General features: G+C 42.0%; 2 protein-coding genes across 3 annotated transcripts in view; one reads left to right on the top strand and one right to left on the bottom strand.

The window, feature by feature from the left end:
- Nucleotides 1–4,651, top strand: part of NMNAT2 (nicotinamide nucleotide adenylyltransferase 2) — a 169,840-nt gene extending 165,189 nt beyond the window's left edge. The window contains exon 11 of one of the 2 annotated variants that reach the window (XM_023203480.1): nt 4,380–4,651. In XM_023203480.1, the coding sequence (XP_023059248.1) occupies nt 4,380–4,482 (103 nt within the window). In that variant the 3' untranslated portion in view covers nt 4,483–4,651. The remainder of the gene's footprint in view (nt 1–4,379) is intronic. The other variant, XM_023203481.1, reaches the window with a different exon arrangement.
- Nucleotides 4,652–12,231: 7,580 nt separating this feature from the next.
- The window catches only part of LAMC2 (laminin subunit gamma 2), a 59,245-nt gene continuing 56,248 nt past the window's right edge, over nt 12,232–15,228 (bottom strand). Inside the window, exon 23 of the mRNA XM_023203482.3 lies at nt 12,232–14,195. Within this exon, the coding sequence (XP_023059250.2) occupies nt 13,942–14,195 (254 nt within the window). The 3' untranslated portion in view covers nt 12,232–13,941. The remainder of the gene's footprint in view (nt 14,196–15,228) is intronic.

The following is a 15,228-nucleotide window of genomic DNA, read 5'->3' as shown; positions in this document are numbered from 1 at the left end:
AGAAATACAGCTGGAAGGAATACCTCCTAGCACATTCTATGAGGCCAGCATCGCCTTGACACCTAAGCCAAATGAAGATACCACAAGAGGCCAGGCACAGTGGCTCACGTCTGTAATCCTAGCACTTTGGGAGGCCAAGGCTGGTGGATCACTTGAGGTCAGGAGTTCAAGACAAGCCTGGCCAATATGGTGAAACCCTATCTCTACTAAACACACAAAAATTATCCAGGCATGTGACTGTAATCCCAGATACTTGAGAGGCTGAGGCAGGAGAATTGCTTGAACCCAGAAGGCGGAGGTTGCAGTGAACTGAGATCACGTGCCACTGCACTCCAGCCTGGGCAACAGAGCGAGACTCTGTATAAAAAAAAAAAAAAAAAAAAGACACCGCAAGAAAAGAAAACTGTAGGCCAATATTTCTGATGAACATTGAGAACAAAAGTCCTCAATAAAATATTAGCAAATTGAATTCAACAACACAACATGAAGCTTATACACGATGATCAAGTAGGACTTATCCCTGGCACACAAGGCTGGTTTAACATATGCAAATCAGTCAATGTGATACATCACATAAATAGACTGAAAGATAAAAACCACATGACCGTAGCAGTTGATGCAGATGAAGCATTGGACAAAGTTCAACATCCTTTCTTGATAAAGATTCTTAACAGTTTAAATATAGAAGGAAAGTTCTTCAACATAATAAAGGCCATTTTTATTTATTTATTTATTTTTATTTTTATTTTTTGAGATGGAGTCTCTTTCTTTCGCTCAGGCTGGAGTGTAGTGGCACAGTCTCAGATCACTGCAATCTCTGCCTCCCGGGCTCACATAATTCTCCTGCCTCAGCCTCCTGAATAGCTGAAATTACAGGCGCATACCACCACGCCCGGCTAATTTTTTGTGTATTTTTAGTAGAGACAGGATTTCACTATGTTGGCCAGATGGTCTCGAACTCCCGACCTTGTGATCCGCCTGCCTCAGACTCCCAAAGTGCTGGGATTACAGGCATGAGCCACCGCACCCAGCAAGGCCATTTATTTATTTATTTTTAAACCCACAGCTAGCATTATAATCAATGGGGAGAAAATGAAAGCTTTTCCTCTAAGACCTGGTATAAAGCAAGAATGCCCACTATCCCCACTTCCATTCAGCATAGTACTGAAAGTATTATCAAGGGCAGTTAGCCAGCTGTGGTGCCTCACACCTGTAATCCCAGCAGTTTGGGTGGCTGAGGCATGTGGATCACTTGAGGTCAGGAGTTAGAGACCAGCCTAGCCAACATGGTGAAACCCCGACTCTAATAAAAATACAAAAATTAGCTGGGCGTGGTGGCGTGTGCCTTTAATCCCAGCTACTCAGGAGGCTGAGACAGGAGAATCACCTGAACCCAGGAGGCTGAGGTTGCAGTGAACCAAGATCACACCATTACACTCCAGCCTGGGTGACAGAGTGAGACTCTGTCTGAAAAAAAAAAAAGAAAGAAAGAAAAAGAAACCCTTAGGAATAAATTTAACCAAGGAAGTGAAATATCTGTACATAGAAGAGTACAAAACATGGACAAAAGAAATTGAAGACGACACAAATAAATGAAATAAATGAAAAGCATTTCATGCTCATGGATCAGAAAAGTTAATATTGCTAAAATGTCCATGCTACCTAAAGCAATATAAAGATTTAATGAAATCCCTATCAAAATCCCAATAGGGGCATTCCTACTTCACAGAAATAGAAAAATCAACCCTAAAATTTGCTCAGAATTGCAAAAGACCCTGAATAACCAAAGCAATTATGAGAACAAAAAAGTTGGAGGTATCACACTTCTTCATTTAAAATGATATTACAAAGTTATAGTAATCAAAATAGTATCATACTGGCATAAAAGCAGATACATAGAGCAGTGGAACAGAATAGTGAGCCCAGAAATAAATTCAAACATATATGGTCAACAGATTTTTGACAAAGGTACCAAAAAGGCACAATAAAGAGAGGATAGTCTCTTCAATAGATGGTGCCAAGAAAACTGGATTTCTATGTGCAAAATAATGAAATTGGACCTTATCTTACACCAGCCACAAAAATCAGCTCAAAATGGATAAAGGACCTAAGCATAAGACCTGAGGAAAAAAAAAAAAAAAAACAGAAGCAAACATAGGGGAAAATCTCCTTGACATTGGTCTTGGCAATTATGTCTTGGATGCCACACTGAAAGCACAGGCTACAAAAGCAAGTAAATAAATAAATAAATAAATAAGACTTCAAACTAAAAAGCTTCTGTACAGCAAGGAAACAATCAAATATTTTCAAATCATATATCAGATGGGGATTAATATCCAAGATTTATAAAGAACTTACACAACTCAAAATAGCAAGAAAACATATTACTCAACTAAAAACTGGGCAAAGGGGCAGGGTGTGATGGCTCATACCTATTATCCCAGCATACTAGGTGGCTGAGGTATAAATATTGCTTGAGGCCAGGAGTTCTAGAGTTCCAGACATAATGAGACCTCTCTCTATCCTTACCTGTTCCCACCAAAAAAAAAAAAAAAAAAAAAAAAATTAGCCAGGCATGGTAGCATGTGCCTGAAGTCCTAGCTGCTTGAGAGGCTGAGGCAGGAGGATTGCTTGAGCCCAGGAGTTTGAGGCTCCAGTGAGACATGACTGCACTACTGCACTCCAGCCTGGGCAACAGAGTGAGACCCTGTCTCTCTCAAAACAAGCAAACAAACAAACAAACAAACAAACCACCAGAGGATTTGAGTAGACATCTCTCCAGAGATGACATAAAAATTGCTAACAGGTGCATAAAAAGATGCTCAACATCACTAATCACCAGGGAAATACAAATTAAAGGCACTATGAGATTCTATATCACACCTATTAGAATAGCTATTATCAAAAAGACAAGAGATAACAAATGTTGATGAGGGTGTGGAGAAAGGAAACCCTTGTAAACTGTTGGTGGGAATGTAGATTGGTACAACCATTATAGAAAACAGTATAGAGGTTCCTAAAGAGATTAAAAATGGAACTGCCATATGACCCAGCAATTCCTCTTCTGGGTATACACCCAAAGGAAATGAAATTACCACCTTGTAAAGATACTTCCATTTCCAAGTTTATTGTGGCATTATTCACAGTAGCCAAGATATGGAAACAACCTAGATGTCCATCAATGGATGAATAGATAAAGAAAACGTGTTCACACACACAGACACACACAGAAGTGGAATATTATTCGACTTAAAAAAGGAGATCCTACCACTTGCCACAACTTGGCTAGACCTGGAAGACATTGTGCCAAGTGATATCAGCCAGACACAGAAAGAAAAATATTGCATGATTTCACTTATATGTGGAATCTTAAATACACAGGTAGAGAATAAAACAATGATTACCAAGGTCAAGTGTGGAGGGCAGAAAGTGGAGAGATATAGGTCAAAGGATACAAAGTAGCAAATATGTAGGAATATGTGGAATCTTAAACATACAGATAGAGAATAAACCATGATTACCAGGGTCAAGTGTGGAGGGCAGAAAGTGGGGAGATATAGATCAAAGGATACAAGGTAGCAAATATGTAGGATAAACAAGTTGAAAGATCTAATGTGTGACATGAGGATGACAGCTAATAATAGTGTATTATATTTAGGACTTTTGCTAAATTAGTAGATTATAGCTATTCTCACCACAAGAAGAACAAATATGTATCTGAATGAGATGATGGATATATTAATATTGTTCCACTACAGTAACCATTAAACTATATTATATAAATAATATAATATTAACACTGTTATGTAAATGATATAATATATTAACACTATTATATAAATAATATAGTATAATATATAAATTATAAAATGTATATAAATATATAATATAACATAGATAGTATATTATACTATATTATATGATGATAATATATGTGTATCTTACAACATCAGATTGTATGACTTAAATATACACAATACAATTTATTTGAGAAAAGAGAATAGCGAATACATTAGATGCCTGCTGTGTGTCTGGTGCTCTTCTAAGTGCTTTGCATAATGACTCATTTAATCCTTTGAATAGCTAAATGAGAGGGGCCCAGATATTACCCTCATTTTAGAGGAAAAAAGCTGAAGAACAGAAGGGCTTAAATAACTTTCCCAAGGCCTCTTGCCTAGGAAGTGGCAGAACCACAATGAATGATGTCACCAAGGTGGGGAAGGAGTTGTGGAGGCAAGAGGGTTTTTCCTAATACAGAACCATTTACTCAACCTGAGAAAAGGCTAGAAATGGGGTGTTGGGGAGACATGGGGCATGTCAGTCCTCCTGGCTTGCTTTGGGTGTGGACGTCCGTCTGATTGTCATCTCTTCTTGTGCAGGCTGGCCCTGCAGCATGGGGACGGCCATGTTGTGGATTACCTGTCCCAGCCGGTCATCGACTACATCCTTAAAAGCCAGCTGTACATCAATGCCTCCGGCTAGCAGCTACACAGCGCTCGGCTCCACTCTCCCCTCGTTCTCCGGCAACACAATGGCCCCTCCATCTTTGTCAGCCCCCTGTTTCTCTCCTGCCTCTCTGTTTTTCCATCTCCTCGTCTTGACTGTTTTCCCTACTTGCTGACTTAATCCCCCATAGTGTGGGGGACCTGCAGAGAACTATGACATTCCCTATTCCACAGTCATCTTTGGACAGACTTTCCTCTAGTCTCCGGGTTGGGGGTGGGTGAGGGAATGGGGTGGGAGTCGGGGGGAAGTACAGTCCTTGGAGATGTACTGGTGTCCGTCTCCCAGCATGCTCTGGGGAGGCGGTTCTAGTGCCCCTCCTCCCAGCATGCTCTAGAGAGGTGGCTCTGGTGCCCCTCCTCCCAGCATGTTCTAGGGAGGCAGCTCTGGCTCTCGCCTTCCCAGCATGCCCTTTACTACAAAGGGCTGTTTTTCTTTTCTTTCTTTTGTTTATTTATTTTTCTTTGTTCACTCCCTATAGAACTTGGATGAAATCAGTGTCCATGGTTCTTCATGTTTGTAGTCTTGATGTGCTCCCGTGGTATTACTTCCCCTCTGATAGGACACTGTAGCCAGCCTCAGCACTCAGTGAGTGCATCAGGGCCACACCCAGTAGAGAAGGCCAAGCAACCTCCACTTCTCCAGCACCACACACACGCACACACACACACACATGCGTGCGCACTTGCGTATGCACACATACACACACATATAGCAGTAGCAGCAGCAGCAGCAGCAACCTTTGATCAGGAGTGAGATTTTCAGTTTCTGAAACCTGGGACACAAGGCTGGGGATGGTCGGTTTTCTCAGAATAATTTGAATCTGTTTTCTTAGTTTCAAATGATCATTTCCCTGTTGCTCTGAGCGTATGATCACACAGAGCCAGTCCATCCTCATTTCCTGGTGGCATCTGTTCATTTACTTATGTGGGCTGTAGCTGATGGCACAGTGCAGGTTCCCTACCAGCCAGGGATTTCCAAGGGACCTTTGGAGGCCATGCTTAGACACATTCCTGCATCTGAGAAGAATCACATAGGCAGGACTAGATCCAGATCATGCAGTTGTGTCTTTAAAAAAGCAAAACAATACAAAACAACACTAGGAGTCCACTCAGTCCTGGAGGTCTTTGCTAATTGGAATTATGTATTGTCTGTTGGGCCGGGAAATGTCTCTTTCATATTGTAAGTCCAGGAGGAACTAGGAGAAAGCAATTTGTTGCCCTGATGATAGCTGATTATTTTCACCCTCTCTAGCTGAGGTAACTCAGACAGTGCCTGAGGTCAGTTCCTTCTTGAGAAGCAGTGCGTTGGCCTTATTTCTGTGGTTGGTTCTAGCCCCTGCAGAGCCCAGAAGCTGCAGGAACTGTCTGAGAAAATCTCCCTAACAGGGTAGTGGGTTCCCAGAAGGGAGATCTGGGAGGGGTCAGGAGCCACTAAGTTGTTTCAGTCCTTTTTTCTCTAATTTTCTACTTTCCTCTCTGCTCGTGCAGACAGTTTTGCCAGCTTTCCTTCTGGTTACTAGGGTCTCACGCATGTCCTGCTTGGAGAGCCATAAGGAAACTGCTCTCTTGTGCTTTTTGTCTCTCATCCAGTCTCTGGCCCTTAGGATTCTAGTCTTTGAGAAATAGTCCCTGAGTATTAGGATACTTCTATCAAAATCTAGTACCAACTATGGCCAGGAGAGGCCATGTGGGACCTGAAAGCAAAGACAATGTTCTTTACCACACATTTCACATCTGCAACATCCTTCAGTTGTGGGAAAAGGAACAGAAGAACATGGTAGAGCAGCATCCAGAGAGTCTGTTATTCCTCTTGGATTTTTTAAAATAATCTTCAGAGGAAGGAAGGAAAATCCTATTTTTGACTATCAGTGTTTGACTAGAGATCATGAAGTAATAAACTGAAAAACACTTTAGAGTTCAGTTAATCCAACACTTTCCTTTAAAAGGTGAGGGAGCAGAGGCCCATGGGATTAAATGGCTGGTCCAGGTCAGCCAGCAGGTGTAAAGCCTGACAAGAAGATATTACTTCCCTGACCCCTAGGCCGTCACACCACACCCCCCATTTCCTCATGTTGCTGACCAGGTACCCATGTGATTTCTACACTTCCCAAGCCTTACCCTGGCGTCTTTCTTTTAAATTATGTCTGTCCCCGGTGCTCCCCACACAGAGGATGGTAACACCAGTCCCAGGGGAGGGTGTGATAGTAAGGAAGGCCCTGTTAGGTTTCCTTTAGAAAGAGATCTCAACAGCTTGGAAGAAATCCCAGAAACGGACTCCATGAATCCAAGAAAGAATTGCTTTGGGGAAGGTGAAGGGAGACCCAGAGAGTGCTCAGGATGATGCTACTGCTGGAGAGCGAAATCTGGAACAGCCTTTGTCCAGGCAGAACAGTCATAAGCCAGGAAATGAAACAAAGGAAAACAGGTGCCTGAATTTCCTGGGGAAACATGGCTTGTTTAAGGACTTGGAGTTATGGATAGACTTTATGGGACAGACCTGAGGAAGACTCGATTTTTTTTACCTTGGTCTTCTCTGTTACTCTGCTGTAGTCAAGCCCCATTTGGTCTACAGCCCACAAGAAGGAATGAAGCTGGCTCTGCACTCTCTGCATACAGACAGAAGGCATGTGGGAGTGGGGAGGGAAAGTGAGATGAATGAAGACAAAGAACAGGTGCCATAGAAGTAGATTTCTAGGAATGAAGTGGGGCAGATCTTATCTTTGCGGATTACAAGTGCTCTACTAAAAAACAGGTTTCCTATTTAATATAAAAAGAAAGTGAATCTTCTTTTGGATAGAATCGTCCATTCCCATCGCCTCCCCGCCCCCCCTCCCCAACACACACACACACACACACACACACACACACACACACACACACGCCCTTTCATTTGCTAGGGAAAGGTCACAGCACAACTGAATCCAGGACAAGACATTGTGACCATGACCCAGCCACAGTCAACACCAGAAAGATGATTCAGAGTCTGAAGTGGTGACCCAGGTGCCAACAGGATAACCTCTGGGCCCCGACTTTGCCTCTGGGGTCCTGCTCCTTCCTGCAAGGCCAAGCCAAGACTGGCATGGCTCAGAGGTTGTGAGAAAGGCATGGACTGGGACAATCATGTCCAGAGGGGTCTGAAGTTTTGTTTCCTGCCCACCAGCAAAAAATATCCCTCCCATTTTTCTGAAAGTGGCTGATGTAAGAACAGGCAGAAGGAATTTTTGTCAATAACTCTGTCCTTAAGGAATGGTCCTCCGGGAGGGCTGTGCTGCCAGTGGGTACCTCAGTCACACACCCCCAACCCCAGGTAGCCTCTAGAGCCTTCTTGCTTTCATTTTCCTTGAATGTACATAGGAACAAGGGGGGAAAGTCTCTTACTGAAGTGCCTGAAACCCAAAGCTAGAGCTTCTAGAGACACCGTTCTTCCTGTCTCAGCTTGGCCAGCCTTTCAACAATGTTCTCTAGTTTCAAGCTCCAGCTTCTCAGAAAGAATTAAAGAAATTGCTGTTCAAATTAAATAGAAAGTGAGACTCAATAATTGAACTACAGCAAAAGGCAGAGAATTACAGGGAGAAACAACTTTTACTTAACAACCCAATTCTACTCTCCCCAAACTGATACACACACACACACACACACACACACACACACACACACACACTCTTTTAGAGGACTAAGAGAGAGAAGCATGTTATTACATTTTACTCATCCAAACAGTAATGCAAAAATAAAACGGAAGAATATGAAAAGCTCAGGATCTCTCCCAAGGCTACCTACTGCAGGAGGGCCAACAGGTGAGATGGGAAGAATGGAAACAGGGACCGATTTTGTAGCTCATACAATTAGGACACCTTAGGAATAGCATTGTAGTAATGGTGATGAATATGCTCTGCCAAATTCATCCAGTCTGCACCATCTTATAGCTGCCCAGCACACTCGACTGTCCATGTGGTCTCTTTGTAGTGTGAGTTTGGAGTGTCCTATTAGCCTGTTCTGGTTAGGAATGAGTAACGGCTCTTTCCCTCGACCTTAGTCTAGTCCCAGGGCTGAGGATTCAGCTGGATCCACATGGTCTTGAGGGTTGGCATGGGGAGGGGGAAGCTTTTTTTGAATCACTTTTTGATCACATAATCTGCCATTTTAAGAGTAAGATTTGCTTTATGGAATCAATTCATTAATAAAAAATGATATTCAAGTTGCAATACCATTTCACAGTGAAATATTTTGAGTACAATTTTGTTGCTAGAATAGTCATGGGCAAGAGTTTTATGCAAAATGTTTCAATTATGTTAATAAATAAGACAATGCTACAAGAGTCTTGTGTCTTGCTCAAGAACCTTCTCTGTGAGTTGCAGCATTAATCACTTTTTCTTCATAATCTTACTTGACAGGAGACAACAGTTGTAAAAATGTTCTTAGAACAAGAAGTTTCCTGCCTGGTTCAGCTGATGCCACATGTGTAATATAAAAGTATGTACAGCCACATCCAAGGATGATAAAGGGAAGAATAATTAGCAAATTTGTAAATTGTGTCTCCGTTTTCTTAGTTTTAAAACATTAAATCTTAGATCTTGATAATCTGCAAAGTCCAGTGTTGGTTAACTTTGGCTCCTCAATGAAATTAGTACTTTATGAAATAAAATTATATTTATGAAAATGAAAAATTTGAACAACTTTTTAGCCTGAAAGATCTTAACTAAAACAGAACTTGTTAAACTCGCAATTTGTTTTGGCAATGTAAACAAGCAAAAGTGAATAATTTGTTAACTGTTCAATCCTGCTGTGATTATCAGTTCTTATTTCACCTTCAATCATGTCACACACCCTGTATTGGGTTAGGTGTGAATGGTGATTGCCATTAGCTAATTATCAGATATGATTCAGAAGGTGAAACAGTAATTCCCTGTTAGGCTAGCTCATTGAAGGGTTAGCCATTTGTTTATCAGATTAATTTTTTAAACGAATCATTTGGTTCTTGGGGTTCTTAGTATTTTTTTCTTTTATCTTTCATTTTTGGCTTAAAATTGAGATGGGGCAGCTTTGTATGCATCTGTGTGGGTTTCATGGCACATCATAATGATGCTTGATATGTTTGTAAATTGATCACTTGTGTTTACATTTGCTATTTTGTTCACAAAGCTAAATACTGCCTTTTTTTCCTTGTCCTGAGAGTACATAATGATGAAAGCTCATTTGTTTGCTTTGGGTTTTGTTTTTGTTTTGTTTTGTTTTGAAACAGAGTTTCACTCTTGTCGCCCATGCTGGAGTGCAATGGCACAATCTCAGTTCACTGCAACATCAGCCTCCTGGGTTTAAGTGAGTCTCCTGCCTCAGTCTCTAGAGTAACTGGGATTACAGGTGCCTGCCACCACACCAAGCTAATTTTTGTATTTTTAGTGGAGACAGAATTTTGCCATGTTGGCCAGGTTGGTCTCAAACTTCTGACCTCAGGTGATCCACCTGCCTCAGTCTCCCAGAGTGCTGGGATTACGGGCGTGAGCCACCGCGTTTAGCCAAGAGCTAATTTAAAGTGAAATATAAACACTGCTTTAATTTGCTCACTTATAAAATATATATACTAAATATGAATTAACATATGTGCACATACACATTTCTTCCCTTATGACCTATATGTAAGCTTTAGATCTTCGGATTTCCTAGAAAGTTCCATGTAGCCAATAGTATGAAGAAAGGAGAGAAAAATTCGGCGGAGTGCGGTGGCTCAAGCCTGTAATCCCAGCACTTTGGGAGGCCGAGGCGGGCGGATCACGAGGTCAGGAGATGGAGACCATCCTGGCTAACACGGTGAAACCCCGTCTCTACTAAAAATACAAAAAATTAGCCGGTCGTGGTGGCGGACGCCTGTAGTCCCAGCTACTCGGGAGGCTGAGGCAGGAGAATGGCGTGAACCCGGGAGACGGAGCTTGCAGTGAGCCGAGATCGCGCCACTGCACTCCAGCCTGGGCGACAGAGCGAGACTCCGTCTCAAAAAAAAAAAAAAAAAAAAAAAAAAAGGAGAGAAAAATTCTAACCTTTGTTCTCCAGGTGGAAAATTGAACTACAGCAAGAATCCATAACCTTTCCATTGCCATGCAAAACATTAAAAGAAGACACAATAAACATATTTCTGGTCCTTGAGACTTGTTCAAAACACTGAATATCACTAAGCATTTTCTTGTCCTTTTCTCCAGCCTCCCAAAAGGCTGAGAGAAGTACTGGAGAGTACTGAAAAGAAACCACATCCTTGGAGAAGACCAGAAATACATCTGCTAAGAAGTTATAGTCTATGGGCAGTTTCATGTCCACCCCTCTCTCCAAAGAGAGATCCCTAAGAGTTAAAGTAGATGATGACGTGTGTAATAGCTTACCAACAGCATAATTAACCAGAAACTCTCAGAGGAGAAGTTCAAGAAAGCTTTCACTATGAACTACTAATACTGATGAAAAATCAGAAGGAAAGCTTCCTTATCTTGGCAAGGTCAGGTCAAGGACTGACATGAGTCTAGCTGTAAGGGGATAACTTTTCAGGTCCTTAGAAATGACAGAATTATTTGTACACCAAGGGAAGTCCCATAAGTCATTTTTCTATTCCCCATCTCTACTCAGGTATCATCTCCCATTTGTCAGGGAAGACAGTCAGACAGTTTTACAACTTTTTTTTTTTTTTTTTTTTTTTTTTGAGACGGAGTCTTGCTCTGTCACTCAGGCTTGAATGCAATGGCACGATCTCGGCTCACTGCAAGCTCTGCCTCCCAGGTTCACGCCATTCTCCTGACTCAGCCTCCCAAGTAGCTGGGACTACAAGTGCCCGCCACCACGTCCAGCTAATTTTTCATATTTTTGGTGGAGACAGGATTTCACTGTGTTAGCCAGGATGGTCTCAATCTCTTGATGTCATGATCTGCCCGCCTCGGCCTCCCAAAGTGCTGGAATTACAGGCGTGAGCCACCGCGCCCAGCCTCTTACGACTTTTAAAACAATTTAATCCATTGAGGAATCCTTATATGATTACACATACCATGGTTATTAACTAATGGGATCCGTCACCAAGTTTCCTAGAACACATACAGTCTAATGTTACGCTTGGAAGAGACAGCCAATCACCGACAATGCATTTTCTCCTTTCATAATGTAGAATTGTCACTGAGAAGTGGCTTCCAACAAAGGACTACATCTTCCAGACCCCTTTGCAGGGTAGATGTGATTGTTTTCATGGGTTTTGCACCATGGCATGTGAGGCCCTCCTAAGCTTGGCCTTCCTGTGTCTCCTTACTCCATGTTCTTTTCCCTTTCCATCGGCTGGTGACAACCTGCTGGAATGGCCATAACCCTCCATCCCCCAGGCAACCTCAGAAGTCACATGTTGTAAATGGCAGGGCCTCTGAAATGACTGTGGAGTCTGGGCACTGGTTGTTTATTACAGCAAGAGATCTGTAGAATGTGTAATTGGGTATGCCAAGACAGGATTACAAATTCATTTTCATAGAAGGTAAAGCAAAGTGACCAGACCTATCAGAATTTGGGGGTCAATGGACACAAGCAGGATTCTTTCCTCAGTCACTTGTGTAGATGGCCAATTCATGATCTTAATTTAGTACATTTTAACTTCTTAAAAAGCATGACATATGCACCACAAACTATTAATTTTACCTTCATTTTATAGCTGATGAAAAAGATAAGAATATTAACTATACCACCCCCCTCCATCCAGCTTGAGTTGTTCTAGAAATAAAGCTTTATGCTTAGGAGACAGCATCAGTTAAACCTCATAAAAATCTCATTGACAGCATCATCAATCCCTTATGGTTGGAAAGAGCAAAGTAAGATGCTCAGAAGTGGGAACTGAAGATGCTAACTCTAGGACCTATTGCCATTTCTGCGGCATTTTCATTTCCACTGCTTTGGTACCATGATAGGCTTAGAGTTTAGTAAATCAGAAACTGACCCCAGGCATCTAGCAATTGTTCTTTATTGAAAAACACTTTCAGGAAAATCTAAGGAAATACAGAAGCAAGGCAGCACCATAGTCTTCCCAGCCGAGGTGGAAGTGCCTCTGGTTTCTCCAGCAATTCCCTGGAGTTATCATGACTCAAGAGTCTGTTGCAATCAGTTGTAGAAAGGCAGAGAGTGACAGTTGGAATGCAAAGAAATGTGCACAACCCAGAGCTCTCAGCTTTGCCAAAACTCAAGTGCCCCCATGGGAGGGTCTTGCAACATATGTTCTGTTGAGCAAAGAGGTTGCAAACCAAGCAGTTATTGCAATAAACACCACTTGTGACAAACAAGGTTTGTAGGTTTCAATTTATTTTTAAAAAATGCTTGTCTACCTCACTAGACAATCAACTCTATGAGGGCAGAGACTATGTCAACACTGTACCACCAGCCCCTGGCACACAGTAGGTACTCAATAAATATAAGTTGGAAGGATGGATGGAGGTAATGGATGGAAGGATGGATGGAAGGATGAATGGAGGGATGGATGTGACCCAGCTGAAGTGTGATTAGGAACATTCTCTTGTTATGGGTGGAGGAAAGAGAGGGGAGATTGAGAAAATAAGATAAAATACATTGATGCATATCATTTTTGGTGTTTGAAAAGTAGGATTGAATTAGGACTAAGAAATCTAGAGAATTTTACCTCTTTCAATGCCCAAGCCACACTTTTCTATCACTTTTAAACTGAAAACATAAATGCCTTCCCAACATTTGCTTTGCCGGTAGGAAACGCTTTAATAATCTCTAAGTTGCCATGGCATCATTAAAAGAAAGGATGTCATGCCCGGGTCCAGAACTTAAAAGTGGCAGGCACCAGCAAGCACCATTGCTCCAAATGGGCTTGCCTTACAGGTCCTCACTCCAACACTGCTCACTTCCTCCAGCTTGAAAGTGGAGAATATGTTCACATGCTGGGTGGTAAGTAGGAGGAACTCTGATCAGCAAGAAGCTTGCAGTGGACAATATGAGGCATTAGTATTTTACTGGCCACAGTGTGACTGGGTTGCACTCTGTTCTGACATTAGGAAGAATTTCATGCCTGGGCAAAGTCAAAGTTTGTTTCCTTTAGTCACATTACTCAAAGAATAAGTTGACTGTAACCCAAAAGCACTTGTCCAAATTCCAGGACTCCATTTATGACTATTCTGAGGCAAACATCTGCCTGTGCAGTTTGTCCTTCTATCCAGTCTATTCTTTGGGGTCCAGATCCTTGGTCAATCTCACACCCAGTGCTATCTGCCTCATTGCCCAGCATCAGGAAGCAAAGAGTATGGTGCAATAAGACAACCTGGCCACGGGATCAGGAATGGGGTCAGGTCAGTTGACATGAGCATACTCATTAAATATGTTCAAATGTTCCCATCCCACCCACCCACATGACATGGTCCCGAGCCCTGAGATCTATCCCAAGAACCTCAGTTGAGAAATCGTTATGGCAGCTTCACTGTTGCTCAAGAACCGGGGTATTGTAGCAGCCTGGGGGTAGGTTGTCCCTAATGTTCTCTAAGTTCTTCACATCAGCCAGAATCCCATCTATGCTTGTCTCCAGCAAATGGAGGTGGCCCCTCTGCCGACGTGCCCTCTCTTCCAGCTCTGACATCATGGGCCGCAGTTGGCTGTTGATCTGGTTCTTGGCTCGGGAAAGCTTCTGCTCCAATAAGATCAGCCCCTCTTCATCTACACTGACAGGCTGGTCTATTTCAAGGAATGAGACATGAGTTAACATAGAAAAGCTGTAGTTAGATTTCCTTCAACATGAGTGCCTTTCTATACCCATAACTAATTCCTGTTTCCACTTGCCTATAGCAAATAGTATGCCATGAATTTTAAAGCTTGTTTTAAATTAGAAATCACCTAGAAAGAGTCCTGAGAAGGCTAGCCTAGCTACTAGACTATGAACAACCCTGTTCAAGACTCTGAGCTATCTAGTTCAGCAACATGATGTCTAGAGTTTTCCTTTCGTGTTAGGGTCAGTAGTTAACGCTCTGAGAAAAAAAAAAAAAAGAGGACTGAAAGTCATAGGGGACTGAGCAGTATCCAAGCCCTTTGCCTAACATAGGTCACTGCTAGGATTAGATTCAACTCCAAATTATGCTTTCCAAACCACTCTTAAGAAATATCTTGCTGTTTTCTATTAGAAGACCTTTAGAAACTGGCTGAGCTTCAGGGTTAAAGAGGCCAAGGTATGCTTTGCCATTTGGGGAATGGATTCCAGCTGCTAGAAATTGATGTCAGACATCATTCTGGCCTGAAACAGCAGTCATCTGACTAGACGTTATTTTATTTCCAATTTAAAATAAAATCACATTCGTTCAGGTATGTGTTACCCATAGACTCTTTAAAACTAACGTCAATATGAAGAGCATCTGGCCAGACCCATTTAATTCAAATAGGTTTGAGTGGCCCTTGGTCAATTCGAACTCAAGGTCAAGTTGCCTCACATATCTGAGCTGAAGTGATAGTATTTGACTGCATGAGTTTATTATACCTAGAACAGTTAATCTCTTATTGCTCCAGGACTTAAGAGAGCACACAGAGTAGAAACAACACTGTAACAAAAATGCTGATCCAAATGGATCTTTCACTTGGGGTCAGGGAGAATTTAGGAATTTAGGATTTTATGACACGCAGAGGAAGTTAAGTAAGCTTGGGAACAAAATAACCTTGTTTATGGGAAGGTGGCACGAGTTACTAGAAAAGAACACAAGCATTGGAGGCAAAAATATCT

The sequence above is a fragment of the Piliocolobus tephrosceles genome, chromosome 1 (genome assembly GCF_002776525.5).
Source record: "Piliocolobus tephrosceles isolate RC106 chromosome 1, ASM277652v3, whole genome shotgun sequence".
NCBI lineage: Eukaryota > Metazoa > Chordata > Mammalia > Primates > Cercopithecidae > Piliocolobus > Piliocolobus tephrosceles.
This window is presented reverse-complemented; position numbering and strand designations above follow the sequence as displayed.